Below are 17263 nucleotides of genomic sequence, written 5' to 3'. Positions count from 1 at the left end.
AACATAGACTTGGTTCTTGCCTAACCATATCTACCTACCTACAGCTGTCTTTTGGACATATTCCCTTGGGTTGTCTTTTTCATATTAAAATCTGTAGCGTTCTGAATATTGGAGAAATAGCCTAGTGGTTAAGTGCTCTAAGTGCTCTTGCAGAACACCCACATTTAGTTCCTAGCACCCATGACTACCATTTTACAGTGGCATAAAATTCATGTTCTGTGAAATCTGTTGCCTGTTTCCATAACCACCTATGTATGTACAGGGAACATCTCAGCTCACACAGACACACATACATATAAACTAAAATAAATATCTTTTAAATTTTTGAGTGTTAGGAATTTATATGCCTCCTGTATATTTTAGAAGATATAAAGAGTTGTAGGTGATGGCTTGATTATTTTTTTTAAGATACTAGTTATCATACTGAAATTTAAACTTTTACAGAGTTAAATTTGTCAATCCTTGCTTCCATTTTAAAATGTTCTCCTACCCTTTTGTAACTTTTGTTTCATTTTTTTTGTAATGTAAATGTTTATTCTTGTGGAATTTCTTACTTAGGTAATAAGAGAAACAGACCTTCCTCGGCACTGGAGGATGAAGTTTTTGTTGAGCTGCATGCCCTTCCGTGGGGCCTCTGGGTGCAGTCTCTCTTATTTGCTGGTTATTCACCTGCCCCAGACACTATTGTTTCCCCTTTATTTATTTTGTGACATAGAAAAAGCACATTTATCTACTTTTTTGATTTTGATATATTTGCTTCTCAGTTTATGAAAACTTACTTAATTTATTGAGGTATCAAATTTCAATTCTGACCACTATCCAAAACCTGAGAAAACAAGTTGACTGGTCCAGCAGTTGGTTTTGGAATTCATTGGCTCATAGGCAATGGCTATCCATGGAAACATTGCTAAGTAAACTCCTGGCACTGAGAACATGGACAGATGATCATATTTAACCACCAGCCACACTTTCAGTACAAGTGGGAATTTGGTATTCTTGGGAGCTGTTAGCACAATGAACCATGCAGGTAAAATACATATATCCTTTGCTCACATGTGTGATAACTGACCCCACTGGTTTTATTCTCAGCATTGACTCACTGAATATGGCATTTACTGTTGCTGCTGGTGGTACACATTCTTTGTTGTACAGTGAATTCATGACCGTCCAGTGCTATCAATGGAAGTTACATAAGGTTAATTCTCCATTCATTGTGCCTTTGTAAAATTATGTATTTGTTCCCCCAGAAGTTTTAGCAGCGTCTTGTCAATCTCTTAGCCACTATTTTTGTATCCTCTATTGTTGTATCCCCAATTTATTATTTTTAGAGGTAGATTTTTTTTTGTAATACCAACAGAGTAAGGTACATTTTGCATCTTATACAGGATACATTTGCATCTATAAACATGAGTAAAATTCATGCAACATGTACTCATGTCTATAGATGCAAATGCTCATAACAAAATAGTAATGAATCTAACAGCCTATTAGGGTGACAACACAAGATAAATAAGAAATTATATATCAGGGATGTAAGTAACGTACAAAGAATTTATTCACTCTACTGCAGTGCTGAGCTTGATCAGAAAAGTGGTATATCAATTGATTATGTCTTCTGGTGAAAGGGACCCATGCATAAGCATGTCAAAGGAATTTCTTAAAAGGCAATCATGCAATATCACGATTAAATAACAATATAAAGGCTAGTATTTTATAGAATGACAAAGATTATCATAGCTTCCCCCCTAAAATCAAAATAAATCAGACAATAGCATGTTCAATATTAACATTACTATTCAATATTATTTTGGGGATATTAGATAATATGATAAGACGAAAATTAAGGATGTAATACGCCTATTTGAAAAGAAGGAAACATCCCATCATTTAAAAATGATGTAATTATGAATCTAAAAATAAAATCGTCATGCTGAATTTGATGCAAGGGTTATTCGTACTGAAATCAATAGCTTCAGAGATGTTAAATATATTAGCAATTAGCAGTAAGAAAAGGAAATATTCTTCAAAGATTCTGTTCTCCTTTACAACAAAACCAGAAGGTATCAGGAACTAAATTCAGTACCCAAATTTGGGGTCTTTATAAAGAACGCGCAGTTATGGTGAACGACATATAAGATGACCTGGCTAAACAGTCTAGCTTGATTAAGTATCATAAAAGTTTCATTAGAATCCTAATCAGAATACACCACTTTCTTAAATGAAACAGGACTTTCAGACCCTTCCTCTGCCAGCTAACCTGTGTTAGTTTGCACTCTAACCCATTACTGTGTGTAAAGGAGGGGCTGGCTTCATCCAGTAAAGTCCTGGTACTCAGCTGCTGAGTGCAGCCTGGTGTCTGGTTAGAAGACCAGGCAGCTCTTCCACCAACTGAATTCAAGCCAGTCTGTCACGATGGCCAGAGAAATTTATCGTCTCCCCTTTTCATTGCAGTCAAGAGAACTCTATGTCTAAAAACATACTCTACAATCCAACATTCTCATCAAGTACAGTCTTCTTGGTTTTACAGGTTCTGTCTGAAGCAGTAAAACAAAATCTAATCTTTCTATTAACATATTCAAACTCTTCTCGGTGTGGATGTTTAAAGAAAAGAACAAAGGAAAGAGAATAAGACAGAAGAGTTACCACATAATCAAAAATGGCTATAGGAGGATGGAGGGCCACCCAGAGGTTTAAAGATGTTGTGACTAGTGATCTGTTCAGGAACTTTTCTCCCGTGCCCATGTCCTCTAGGGTCTTCCCCAGTTTCTTTTCTATTAGTTTCAGTGTGTCTGGTTTTACATGGAGGTCCTTGATCCACTTGGAGTGAAGTTTAGTACATGGAGATAAGAATGGATCAATTTGCATTCTTCTGCATGCTGACCTCCAATTGAACCAGCACCATTTGTTGAAAAGGCTATCTTTTTTCCACTGGATATTTTTGGCTCCTTTGTTGAAGATCAAGTGACTATAGGTGTGTGGATTCATTTCTGGATCTTCAATTCTATCCCATTGGTCCACTTGTCTGTCACTGTGCCAATACCATGCAGTTTTTAACACTATTGCTCTGTAGTATTGCTTGAAGTCAGGGATACTGATTCCCCCAGAATTTCTTTTGTTGTTGAGAATAGTTTTAGCTATCCTGGGTTTTTTGTTATTCCAGATGAATTTGAGAATTGCTTTTTCTAACTCTGTGAAGAACTGAGTTGGGATTTTGATGGGGATTGCGTTGAATCTGTATATCACTTTTGGCAAGATGGCCATTTTAACTATATTAATCTTGCCGATCCACGAGCATGGCAGATTTTTCCAATTTCTGAGGTCTTCTTCGATTTTCTTCTTCAGAGACCTGACGTTCTTGTCATATAGATCTTTCACTTGTTTGGTTAGAGTCACACCAAGATACTTTATATTGTTTGTGGCTATTGTGAAGGGTGTCATTTCCCTAACTTCTTTCTCAGCCTGCTTATCCTTTGAGTATAGGAAGGCAACTGATTTGCTTGAGTTGATTTTATAACCAGCCACTTTGCTGAAGTTGTTTATCAGCTGTAGGAGTTCTCTGGTGGAGGTTTTCGGGTCTCTTAAGTAGACTATCATGTCATCTGCAAATAGTGATAATTTGACTTCTTCCTTTCCAATTTGTATCCCCTTGACCTCCTTATGCTGTCTAATTGCTCTAGCTAGAACTTCAAGTACTATATTGAAAAGATATGGAGAGAGAGGACAGCCTTGTCTTGTCCCTGATTTTAGTGGGATTGCAAGAATTGACAAATGGGACCTCATAAAATTACAAAGTTTCTGTAAGGCAAAGGACACTGTTAAAAGGACAAAACGGCAACCATCAAATTGGGAAAGGATATTCACCAACCCTACATCTGATAGAGGGCTAATATCTAATATATACAAAGAACTCAAGAAGTTATACCCCAGGGAACCAAATAACCCTATTAAAAATGGGGTACAGATCTAAACAAAGAATTTTCACCTGAAGAAATTCGAATGGCCGAGAGGCACCTTAAGAAGTGCTCAACATCATTAGTCATTAGGGAAATGCAAATCAAAACAACCCTGAAATTTCACCTTACACCAGTCAGAATGGCTAAGGTCAAAAACTCAGGAGACAGCAGGTGTTGGCGAGGATGTGGAGAAATAGGAACACTCCTCCACTGCTGGTGGGGCTGTAAGATGGTACAACCACTTTGGAAATCAGTCTGGCGGTTCCTCAGAAAACTGGACATGACACTTCCGGAGGACCCTGCTATACCTCTCCTGGGCATATACCCAAAGGATTCCCTGGCATGCAATAAAGACACATGCTCCATTATGTTCATAGCAGCCTTATTTATAATAGCCAGAAGCTGGAAAGAATCCAGATGCCCCTCAAAGGAGGAATGGATACAGAAAATGTGGTATATTTACACAATGGAATACTACTCAGCAATTAGAAACAATGAATTCTTAAAATTTTTAGGCAAATGGTTTGATCTGGAAAATATCATCCTAAGTGAGGTAATCTAGTCACAAAAGAATACACATGGAATGCAATCTCTGATAAGTGGATATTAATTAGCCCAGAAGCCCTGAATACCCAAGGCACAAAATGCATAACAAATAACTCCCATGAAGAAGTATGGAGAAGGTCCTGATCCTGGAAAGGATTGATCTAGCATTGGAGGGGAATATAAGGACAGAGAAAAAGGAGGGAGGTGATTGGAGAATGGATGGAGAGAAGAAGGTTTATGGGACATATGGGGAGGGGGGATCCCAGAAAGGGGAAATCATTTGGAATGTAAACAAAGAATATAGAAAATAAAAACATTTAAAAAAAAAGATGTTGTGACTGAGAGAATCTGTAAAACTCCCCTTTGCAGATGAGCACACCAGAGGATAGTAGTGGAGACGCTTATACTTCCTGCTGAGTAGCTGGGGGTGGGAGCAAACATTTTAGAGTGTGATGAATGAAAGCACCACATTTACCTCTTTCACCAGCAGACTCTCTGCCCTGTGCTCTGCCTCTTCTGGTACCGTCGAATACAGTGTTCGGATATCCCAAGGAACCGTGGCTGTCTGGGAAGAGCAATGAAAAGAAATTAAGCCTTCCATTTTGAGAGCAGAGTGAACCACTATCCCACAAACACCAGAACAGATTGTCATAGAGTTGGACAGAGAAGTTTCCCCTACCCTACTGCTTTAATCCCTATAAAACAAGAACGAGCCAAACAGCCTTAAAAGCATGGCTACTACCATTCCCCTAGTTACTGCTTCATCTGTGCAACTCCAAAGTTTTAAGATCGCTTTTATTACTGAGAGGAAAAAATGTGAACATCTGTGTTTGTGACTTGTTTCTGTTGGAATCTTTTGTTATTTTTCCTGCTGTTCCTGTTAAAATAAATTTGAAATGAGTTTTAAAAACTTACAAAATACTATTGTAAATAGCAACATGCTAATGTTGCCCCTTTTAGTAAGTGTGTGAATGTGTGTGTGTGTGTATGTGTGTGTGTACATATAGGTTAGAATAAATTGAAAGAAGTAAAATTTGGACTTTGAAACAAATAGGTGATGTTTTAAGTGTTATTTTCTGTCAAATAATTAAAGGATTTTCAAACAAATAGCTACTTAAACAAATAGCATCCTATTAAGTAGGTTCACATAAACATATGTAAAGTCCGTCTTGAAACGTTTAGACTGGAATCTCAAAGGCTGTTTTCATTTGCTTTGTCTCCAGCTGTTGGCTTATTCTTTTTCTAGTGATTATATCACAGCTACAGGCTTCCTTTAGTTGGTACACTCTCATGGTTCTGTGGCAAACAACTGACAGTCCCACTCATGGTACCAATCACTGAGAGTCTTTCTACCCGCCCCCCCCCCCCCCACACACACACACATTCCCCCTAACACGAATGCTTCCTGAGAGTTTCTATGATGCAAACTCCAGTTTATTTAAACTGGTCCTGATGCAAGGCATTCTTCTGGATTAGTGGTTGAACAGCTAAGAATCTCAAAGCCCACTGTTAGTTTAGGAAACACGGGTACACGAGGGGTCTTGGAATGTCATCTTCCCAGCTCCTGGGTGCTGCTGTCAGTTCAGCCAGCAATAGTGGTGTTGCATAGATCATTGCTGATCTCAGACTTGGGATTTTCTTTAAATGTTCCCTTCAGCCCTGAGGATAGTCCCATGTGGGAAAATAATTTTTTTTTTGGTCACTGCCAAAACCTTAATGTTCAATAGAGCACTTAGCTTGTTACCTGTTGAATTTTTCCAAGTGTATGTATGCAGTATGTATTCAGTGTAAGGACATGTGAGTGTATATAAGAGCAGTGGGTGTGTCCAGTGGCTCAGTGAGTACATGTGATTAGTGTAACACATGAGTGTATCTATAGAGTAAGTGCAGACCTGTGGTTGTTGTTGTTGTGCATAAAAGGGTGTGCTATTATAGTATGTATAGATGCCATAAGTTTGCATGCTGCTTGTGAGTGTGGTATGTGTGTGTCTGTACTATGTCAATATATGTCAATCTACATGCACATATGAATGCATACAATACATGGAAGTGTCTTTGGAAGTAGGTACACGCTCATGCATGTGGAGAAGCATCAGTTTCAACACGTGAAAGAGGAAGAATGTCATGTGAATCTAAGATCAGAGGATTAAAATAATGGGGGGGGGAGTGTTCCAGATACTCCATTCAGTAAAAGTAACGCTCGGCTTGAAATACAGCTGCAGGGTAAGCTCACCAAGCTTCAGGACGTCTTGGCACGTATAGGATGCTAGAGCTGTACTGCCAACTATACTAAGCCTAATACAGACAAAGAGAGCAAGTGTAGATCTTGCAGATGAAGCAGAAGTCTGCAGACAGACCAGGAAGTGTTTGTTTCTGTGTAGAGTGCAATGAAGCCAGGTTATCAATATCTGGACTTGTCCCATTTCTAATTCCTTATACACTTCCTCCTTCATGCTGCTTCTTTGTTGTCAGTCTCTCTGTGAATACTAATAACTCTGTCTAGACTGATCCTTGAGGATTCTTGTTTAGCTGTCAGCAGCCCAAACGTGGCTTTGGCAACACTGTTTGCAGATACACTGGCTACTTGCTTAGTTTTCAGAAAGTATTACAAAAATACAACATAGTCATATTGTTAAACAAAAAAAGGGTGTCAACATCATTTCCAAAAATGATGACATTAGTTCCTTATTTTTATTTTCATTTATTAAATTACAGCTGGTTTTTTTGTTGTTTTTTTGTTTTTTTTGTTTGTTTGTTTTTTTTTTTGGATTTGGGTTTTTCAAGACAGGGTTTCTCCATATAGCCCTGGCTGTCCTGGAGCTCACTCTGTAGACCAGGCTGGCCTCGACTCAGAAATCTGCCTGCCTCTACCTCCCAGAGTACTGGGATTACAGACGTGTGCCATGACCGCCCGGCTACAGCTATTCTAAAATAGTCCTTAAGGCTGGTGGGAAGGAAAGTAACATGATTCCAAACAAGGCTCAGAGTGATGCCACAAACTTATGGTCCTCTTAGGATCACTGCTTGGCTGGTGAAAAAGGCTTCTTTAGTGGGTTAAAAAACAAAACAGCAAGTTTCAGGAGCTGGGTTCAGTATGGAAAGATATGCACATGGCTTTGTTGTTAGTGACCTAGCATAGTAAAGACAGAAAAATACTTATGCTAATATTCATATGGAACCCATGGGGCTAGAACCTACTCCAGTAGGGTTAGGAAACCCACCAAATCATATGTGCAGTGATTTGGAGGATTCCTAGTGATCTGTGGTCAAGAAATGATGCTGATTGTTTATTAAATAAGACCATCATTGTAGTTGAGTCATGCTCATGAAACCCTGTGATAAATCTAGAACATTATTTCACAACTTCTGTATATGCCAAATACTTGTACAACACACACATGGCATGAGAATGGCAATGTGCTTGTGCATGTGTGTGCATGCATGTGTGTGCATGTGCTAACTATCTCAGTAGAACACTGGAACATTTGTCTGAAGCAACTAAAAGGCCATGAGGTTAAATCTTTCACAACTTTGGTCCCTTTCCACTTATTTTATATTTGTTTAGAGTGCTTGCGGTAGAGCACAAGTAACTTGTTCAAAATAGGAGGTTAAAGAGTCCTACTTGCTAAGGGTATTAATACATTTAAAAAGAATTTCCTTTCTGAGAAGTCTGTGCTTTCAGACCACTACAAATTGCCTTGGCCGCAACAGACTTCCTGTTCTCTTTAATAAAGCTCTGTTCCACAATTGGTACAGTTCAGTAGCATGGAACAGATCTCAGACAGAGCTGGCACTTGGCCGAGCTCTTCATCTGGTGGCAAGAGTTTTATAAGGGATGTATTGTCAGGCACTTGGAAAGGAAAGCTCTTCTGAACTGATGGCCTCAAGCCTGTGTTTGCAGTTTTAGGCCCACGAATTTGGTATCTTTGACTGCAGTCTGTTACTTTCTAGTTCCTTCTGTGCTGTACTGAGGAGTCTCTGTGGTTTTGTTGCAGAAGCCACTCTGCAGGCTAAAATGACTTTAGATTAGACTTCAGCCTAAGTGTACAGGGGCCATTTCTCAGTTGGCTAAATGCCACTGCTAAAGTGTGGGGTGGATTGCTTTTACTACCCCAGGGCTGAGAAAGCTCCCTCTATCAGTACCTATGGTAGGTTCCAGCTGTTAAAGGCCAAGGACAAAAAAGATTGCTGGTTAAGATAATCTATCAGTTCTAACTTAGATGGGAGCCACTCCACAGTGAACACAAAACTCACGCTTAAGATCTGTCCTGGCTTAACTGTGAACTGAAAAGGAAATGCCACATAAATTAAGAAATTAAGGCACCAAAGTTGAGAGCTCTCAGAGAAGATACATTTACTATACTTGCTTTATAAACATTTTCAGAAAGTAACACCACCATTGTGTTTTTTTCTCATTTATTGCTAACTATGTGAAAATGACTCTTTAATAACTTCTCTGTGAAGTTATCTACAGGAGTCTCTTCTAGTTTTGACAAAATCATAGCATATAGGCTGCATAAACTGTGAAGAACCATCCATAAGTAGTGTGCAATCACAGTCCAACAAGGTCCAGCATGACAACTTAGTGATTATACTACTTAAGTATGTTAGTAAGGTTCAAGGTCTTTTACCTTCAGATCAGCAAAGCACTGGGAGAGCTCTTTCACCTTTTTCTGTGATTCATCTTCTATACCAGTGGTTCTCAACCTTTCTAATGCTCTCCCCCAACCACCAAGGCCTAAGGGTTTCAAATGTATCTTCAAATGTACACCTAAGAAAAAAATTGTTCTCTCAAACGTATTTAACCTTATTCTATACTTATATAAGTACTTATGGTGTGTGTGTGTGTGTGTGTGTGTGTGTGTGTATGTTAGCATCTTGTCAAGTCTAGGCGTTTAGTACACCCAGGACAGCTCCAGAGAAGCAACCCCCAATCTCATTGAAACAGACATGTCTACTGGTCCAGTTCCTTCCAATGTATCCACTGATGGTTCCACAGACTCAAGACAGCAAGGATACAGGCAACTCTCCTAAGACCCGACCAATATCTCCATACTAATTTTCTTAGGTTTCCCAGAGACATGTCATACCAAAGTCAGCAGGAAGTAGCTAAAGATCACAATGACAATATTCCTGCTCCACCATCACCTCTTTCTAATTTTTCTTTTTGAATTAAACCAAAATGGGGGAATGCGGCATTTTGTCTAGAGTTACCTGGAAATAGTCAGGTATGACTGACTCACTATAAAAGGGGTTGCTTCCACCCCTCCTCTCTCTCTTGCTCAATTGCTCTTCCTATCCCTTTGCTCCTGGTCCCCTCTCTTCCTCCTCCCTCCCCCCCCCCCCTCTCTCTGTGTGTGTGTGTGTTTCTCTATCTCTACTCCCTCACTCCTCTCCCCATGCCATGAATAAACTCTATTCTATACCATACCTTCCTGTGCCTGGTCCCTCAGAGGGAAGGGATGCCTCAGCATGGGCCTGCAGAGGCAACCCTTCCCCCCACCTGACTACATGTCCACCAAACACATTCCTTCTTCTCCTTATATTTTTATAAAACACAACAGTAACCCTTTAATACAGTTCCTCATGTTGTAGTGACCCCTAGCCCTAAAATTATTTTGTTGTTGCTTCATAACTGCAACCTTTGCTACAGTTAGTAATCATAATGTAAATATCTGAGATGCAGGATATCGAATATTCGACCTTCAGAGGGTTGCAACCCACCAGTTGAGAGCCACTGCTCTAGACTCAAGGTGCATCTTCTACTCCCTAAGGAAGTAAGGATGAAACATTCTTTTCTTTAACAATGACTGCTACTTGAATTATTGCAGATTTAATGGAGTACCTATGATAATCTGACATAAGCATAGCATGATCAGATTTGGGCAGTTGCCATTTCTGTCTTTTTTAGCATTGAATTTTTTTTTGAGACTCACACAATTGTATATTCTGCATAAGGAAAGATGTGATCCATGACAGAACCAAGTGCTTTATCAGCATACAGGCCTGTGCTCCACTGCATGCCTCCTGATCATTATATTCAGGCCAGCAGGCTAAGCCCACCATGGGCAGGGGAGGCTAAGGAAGAAGCATGTTGGCTGTGATCCCCTAGGAAGAGCACTGTGCTGACACAGTAGCCTGCTCACCCTGGCTGACTCTCTATGCCTTTTCCCACAGTGCAGCCCACACGGCTTCTGCCATAATAGTGTAGTGAGTCTTCCATATGCAGGCTCTTTGTATCTGTCTTTCTCCTTTCAAGAAATCCTCAACTTATTCTCTGTAGATCTCAGGTTTCTAATAGATACCAGACCTTAAACACACACACACACACACACACACACACACACACACACACACACACACGCATGCACACACACACGCACAACAGAACAAACTGTGGTTCACCCAAAGCTCATCTCTTTCTTAAATTCTACAATTTACTATCTGGGTCATACAGAAAGTCAAGACATCAGACATCTTAAATCCCAAGATGGTACAGTTGATTGATGCATGCAATCATTTTAAATGAGCATTTTTATTGTGTATAAGAAGGTCCAGGAGTTAATCTGGATTTGTCAACTTCATAGGATTTACAAGTCTCTGTTCGTCCATGAGGGTTTATCTAGATAAGTTGACCTCTGAGCCTCTGACTTGTGAAGGAGTATCTAGATTTGTTTAATTGAGGCAGGAACACCGCCTTAAATATGGGTGGCACCTTCTGATAGGCTGGGGTTCTTGGAGTGAACAGAAAGGAGAAAGCAAGCTGAGCACTGGCATTCATCTCTCTGTGCTTCCTGACTGTGGATACCGTGTTGGCATGCTGTTGGCCTCAAGCTCCTGCTGCCAGGACTTCTCCCTCATATGGACTGTACCCTCACAAACTGTGAGCCAAAATATACACTTCCTTCCATAAGCAGCTTTGTCGGGTATTTTGTTTCAGCAATGAGATAAGTGACTAATACAGCAGGCGTCATAAAGTCTGCTTTGGGAATAAATTACAAAAGTAATGCAGTCAGAGCCTGTGGGAATGGCTCAGTGATTAAGAGCACTGGCTGCTCTTCTAGAGGCCTCAGATTCAATTCCAAGCACCCCAATGACAGCTCACAATGTGGCAGCTCACAGTTTTAGGGGATCTGTGCCCTCTTCTGGACACTGCATGTATGTGATGCACAAACACACATGTAGACAGAACACTAATATACACAAAATAAAATTAAACACATAAAATATGGTGAATTTATTTTATATTCTGTATCATTACTTTGGTACTTTTAATTTATTCCTTTTCAAGCACTTGAACATAAATGTGTTTTAGTGATTCTTTGTTATTCTATGACTATCTACACTTCTCCTAACCCCATAACTTAGAACAACCTACCTTAAATAAAAGAGAGCATTATTGAGATACAACTGATCTACCATAGAACATATCATTTTCAAGGGCAATTTCCTCTGGATTTTAAGAATACTCAGAGTGGTGCAACCGTAACCCCTATTTACATTTAGCATGTCTTCGTCATAACTCAAGAAATTCTATTTCCTAGCAGTTTGAGCAGATTCTCTTTCCCCCAGTATCTGAGAAGTACCAACCACTAATCTGCTTCCCATGCCCCATGTTCCATTTAAGTGGAATCATGTTTATGTGGTTGACATATTGCCCTGTCTTCTGAGCAAATGAGTGTTATATTCATCAGATCAGCTGTGCCTACCCGAATGAGTCTCATGACCAAGTCTTCTTTCATGCAATGGGGACATACAAAGGGTCACTAGACCCTTACCCAAGGGTCCAGTTAGTCTTTCCAGTGATTTGTATGTAAGTCAGTCTTGACTGCATATGGCCAAAAGGTTTTGGAAATGTGCTAGAGTATATATGTGGAGGAAAATAATGAGAGTTGCTCCATCTATGTAGCCATGGAGAAGCCATCATCCATGCTGTGTGGAGACTTTGTAGTTCAGTGGCTTTTAGGTCACCTATTCTCTTACCAACCTTCTCACTCATGGCCTGTAACTAAGCCCAATAAGCTCATTGGCTCCCAGGGAAGATTTGGATGGAACAGTACTTTCATTTGTCCATGGGTCTTATGAGGAAGAAGTGGTGCTACTTCATCTTCCCAGGGAAAATATTTTTGTAACATTTTGTGACTGGCATAGCATGACATATTAAAGGTTCATCCAAATTGTAGCACATATCCATATGCCATTCCTTATTATTGTTGAATATGTCAAATTATTTTTAGTTATTAGTTGGTCAACATTTGGATTGTTTTCCTTTGTGGGCTATGCGTCTGTGAGCATTTATGTATAAAGCTTCATGTGGTCATGCATTCTGGGTACACGGAAACACAGAGAGGTTCTCTGTACATAATCTTTAAAAAAAAGAGCTACAATTGCATCACTACCCTAATTTTGTTATTTTCATATGTTATTCTTTTTAATTAATATTTACTAATTATTCAAGGAGGTTTCATTACAACTCTATTTATGTATACAATATACTTAGATCACACTCACCCTCTCTATCTCCATTTCTTATTTTCCCATTTTCCCTTGTAAGTACCCCCATAGTTCCCTTTTTATTTCACATCTTTCCTCTCTGGATTTAATATGAGAGAAAGCATACAATAGCTGTCATTGTGAGACTTATGACAATGTCCAGTTCCATGCATTTCCCTGGAAATAACACAGTTTCATTGTTTGCTGTTGAACAACACGACATGGACTTTCTGATGGCATCATTCACAGTGTGGTTTGAGGAGTTAATATTTACTCCTGCTTGAAGGCCTCACTTCTTTTGGAAGCGTCTGACACATAGCATATTGTTTGGAAGGAAACAAAGAGTGAAAGTCAAGGTGAATATGGTTGGATTTTGTCTTCGGTTGCTTACATCACTGGTCAAGGACTTTTTCATTAGAATGAGAGGGATGTAATAACTCAGAAAGAATCTAATTGAATACAGGCTATTACTTAGCTTTTAAATCACAATTGCAATGTACTTATACAGACATTATGAGCCATTTAAAGTTTGCTTTTTATATTCAAAAGCCACAGATTAAAAAGACTCTTGATTCCTGTAAAATATTGTTTCAGACAAAAAGAAAACTTATGACCTTTCTGCTTTGCAACTTTAACTATAGCAAGGTCTTTGAACTTCCTCTCCTAGAAGGGCCCATGTGGTAAAGTCTGGAAGTCCCCAAATACCAGTTGTTTTCAATTGCTAAAAATATACTATGAAAAGCTGTGAGTCCTTGATACATGGTGCAATCTGCCATTCAGTTTTGGCTGTCACCAATGACAACTGCAAGATGAACTTGAGTGTCCTAGAACACTAATCTGAACTCTTACTAAGAAGGTGGGCTCTGAGGAGATGCTGTAACTTCTTCTACAGGCTACTTGACCCATTGAATGACTGCAGAGAACTATGACTATGAATGTGTCCCTTCTCATGGTGGAAAGTCCAGCTATTTAAGCACGAGCATTGTCTCATGTTCATATTGGCATACTGGCTATATATGTAGAGCCTACTATGCAAGGTATTTCTCAAAGTTGAACTTCAATAGAGCACTGTCTAAATAGGCAGCACAGGGAAAAATGTAGACTGTAGTGTTCCTCATTTCTAGACATCTGAACTCAAATGATTTTATCCCAGGATTTCTGCACCTTCAGCTCAGCAAGAGAGTCATCTATGGTTCTAACATCTTCGTTTCTACTGTGAGTCATCAAACATTGTTCATTGTATCCTTGAAAGTCTTCTTCAGCTTCCCCTTCCTCTGTTACAGCCCTTAACTACTTTAGTGAGTCACACATTGATGACCAACTCTACTTTTGGTCTGTTTCTAGTACTGCCAACTTCAAAACATAAAGACAAAGCTTCAGTGATGAAGTTGTACTTGTCTTTGAATACATGGATATTTAATGCGTGCGTGTACACTGGATTTTTTCATAGTACAAGATTATGGTAGGAGTAATGTAAAAGCTGATGTTTTCTGGTCCCACTGAGGCAATGGGTTTGTTAAGTGTGAGAACAGAATGAAAGTCTGGTGCGCTGTATGGTGACCCAGTTACAAGGCTGGGAGACAGGAGCTTGGAGAGCATCAGGAGCCAGGGGCAGAGGGAAGAGTGAAGGGTGAGGTTTCATGGGGGAAGGTTTTTTGTGGAGGCACGAGGCTATATGGTTTGTGAGTCTGAAGTCTTCCCATGAGTGCTGAATGTGAATGAGTCAATGTATGTCTATAAAGAAAGCAAAAAGGCCTGCCAGAAGGCCATTCTGGGGAGCAAGGCAAAAGACGGTGGCAGGATCTCATGCCATCAGAGTGCAGAGGCAAAACGTTCATGCTTGCAGTGTAAGATCACTGCATGGCCAGACAAATGCTTTCTTTTGGAGGTATCAAACGCCAGACACAGTTGCTGTTTCTTGGTATTCAACCACAAGCGATATCATCATTGTCATCCATATTAGGGCACGAGTTGGTAAAGCATAAGGCTCCTGCTTCTCTTGTTAGTCTCACGACTCTAGGAAGTATTGTTCTATATTCAGCACCCTATGGGTGCTGAATAAATATTGATTAAACAAAGCAAGCGATGAATCATGTCGGCAGGAAGTGTGGGTGCTTGGAACCATAGAAACAGAAGTGAGCTGGGTCTTCTCATCTGATTACTGATGTTTGGAAGGACAGGTGGGAGGTATGAGATCCTTCATAATCCACCCTTTAAGATTAGAGTGATCATTTTATTGCCACTTCTGCTAGGATGGGTGGGTGAAGAGTGCCCAGACACACCGCAGAGATCCCAAGGTTCCAGCCGAGTCAAGGAAAAGACACTCTTTCCAGGAGCACTGTATGTTGCTTTGGTGTTGAGCAACATTTCTATGAGAGAGTCTGTGAATGAGGCAGGCAGATGATGTCAGGGAGTTTAGAGATATAGCTATACTCCATATAAAGCATAAAGGAACTGTTCAGAACAAATACAGTTATATTTTATCAGGGCAATGTATGTGTATTTTGCACTCATGCATGTACGTATGTGTGTGTGTGTGGGGGGGTGTCTGCATGCACATGCGCACTGTGTGTGCAGGATAAGAAGATACAATTTTGGGGGGGCCTGTGATAGTTAGGTATAATTGTCAATGTGACACAACCTATAATCCTTTGGAGATTCCTGATGGGGAATGATCTAGGTCAAGGGGGGTCCTTTGGGATGTCTATGGGAGCCTATCTTGAGTGCTATTAATCAATATATAAAGAGTGAGTTCATTGCAGGCAACGTCATTTCACGAGCTGGACCCTAAACTGTACAAGAGTGAAGAAGAATAGCTGTGTAAATACCAGCAGCGAGTGAGGACCCAGGCATGTGTTCTCAGCCCCCTACTAAAGGTGCCGTGCTTTAAGTTCCTGCCATGGTAAGGGACAATGCTGGAACTGTGAGCCATTTCCACCACTAGGATTTCTTTTTCTCTCTTTTTTTTTTTTGGTCAGGATATCTTATGATGGTAACAGAAATTAAGCTAGAACAGTGCTGGATGTCAAACTTCTGCAACCACACAGAGCCCTGTCTTTGCAGCATAAAAGTACTGCCAATGATCAGATGAACCAGTCCGAGTACTTAAGGAAAACTTGGCTCATGGGTACCAGGACGTGCATTTCACATTGTTTTCTGTGTTACCAACTAGATTTTTCCCCCCTTCTACTATTTAAATCGACAATTAGCTCATGGGACATACGAAAATAGGTAGCATACTTCCCATGGGATCTAGACTTCCCAGCCAAAATGCATGGGACAAGAATGAGAACGGATCAAGAAAGAGTAAGACATTTGAAATGTAAATAAAAAATATATCGAATAAAAAAAAGAGTAAGAAAAGCTCTCCAGATTACTACTAAAATCCCCAACAATTTTAAGCCAATATGGTCTTCAATACTGCCCATTATCAATTACTTAATACAAATAAAAATTCAGTCATTAGGAAATGTCATTTTCTGATAATAAGATTAGGGGCCATTGTATATCTCTTGAATGTACTTATTAGGTGCTTTTCTCCCAGCTGGCCTGTGACTTTTTCTAAACCCCATTCCTTTGCTATCCACAAAGAAGCTACATGTGTTGTTAATAGTAAACTTTGGTCGTTTGTTCTAGGGACTAGCCAGTGACTCGATGTTTGCATTTAGAAGATACAAAAGCTGTATCTCATCCCTGGGCAAGATTGCCTCAGACCATTCTTTATACAGTCTTACCATCTGATCCGAGAGCTATCATAACCTCCCCCCTGCTCTTCTAAGAGCATAAAATGGTCCTTCCTTGGCTTTTAGTGTGTCTGGTTTTCCTGGAGTAATCAGAGCTCAGCTCAAATGTCACCAATCAGAGCGGCTGCTGAATTACCCAGTCTAATTCAGTTCTTCCTGGGACTCAGTTTCCATTACATTGCCCTATTTTTAACCTTAAAAAATAATCTTTATTTTCTTAATTTGTTGATCAGTTTTATCATCTTTTTCTCACATATCAGTAAGATGCCCAGCATCCTTAGAGCCAAAACGTTTCTGTTCAATTATTTCTTTCTCTTAATTCTTAATCTCAAACTTATTGAATACTCAAAGAATATAGTTAGGGGTGTGTGATGGACGAGCAGAGTAGGAATAGTGCTGGTATTTGACTCTGGTGGCTTGAAGTGGCTGTGAGGTAGGAGATCGGAAGACTCCATGTGGGAACGTGTTCTCTCCTTCCACTATATGTATTCTAGGAATCAAACTAAGGTTCTTAGACTTAGCAGCAAG

General features: G+C 39.8%; 1 protein-coding gene across 12 annotated transcripts in view; it reads right to left on the bottom strand.

Moving 5' to 3' along the window:
• The window catches only part of Dock10 (dedicator of cytokinesis 10), a 263483-nt gene that overhangs the window by 139151 nt on the left and 107069 nt on the right, over positions 1–17263 (bottom strand). For all 12 annotated transcript variants that reach the window (XM_052192769.1, XM_052192770.1, XM_052192771.1 and 9 more), the window contains exon 3: positions 4975–5064. In XM_052192769.1, the coding sequence (XP_052048729.1) occupies positions 4975–5064 (90 nt within the window). The remainder of the gene's footprint in view (positions 1–4974; positions 5065–17263) is intronic.

The sequence above is a fragment of the Apodemus sylvaticus genome, chromosome 9 (genome assembly GCF_947179515.1).
Source record: "Apodemus sylvaticus chromosome 9, mApoSyl1.1, whole genome shotgun sequence".
NCBI classification, from domain to species: domain Eukaryota; kingdom Metazoa; phylum Chordata; class Mammalia; order Rodentia; family Muridae; genus Apodemus; species Apodemus sylvaticus.
The sequence above is the reverse complement of the archived record's forward strand: the minus strand, read 5'-3'. Positions and strand labels throughout refer to the sequence as shown.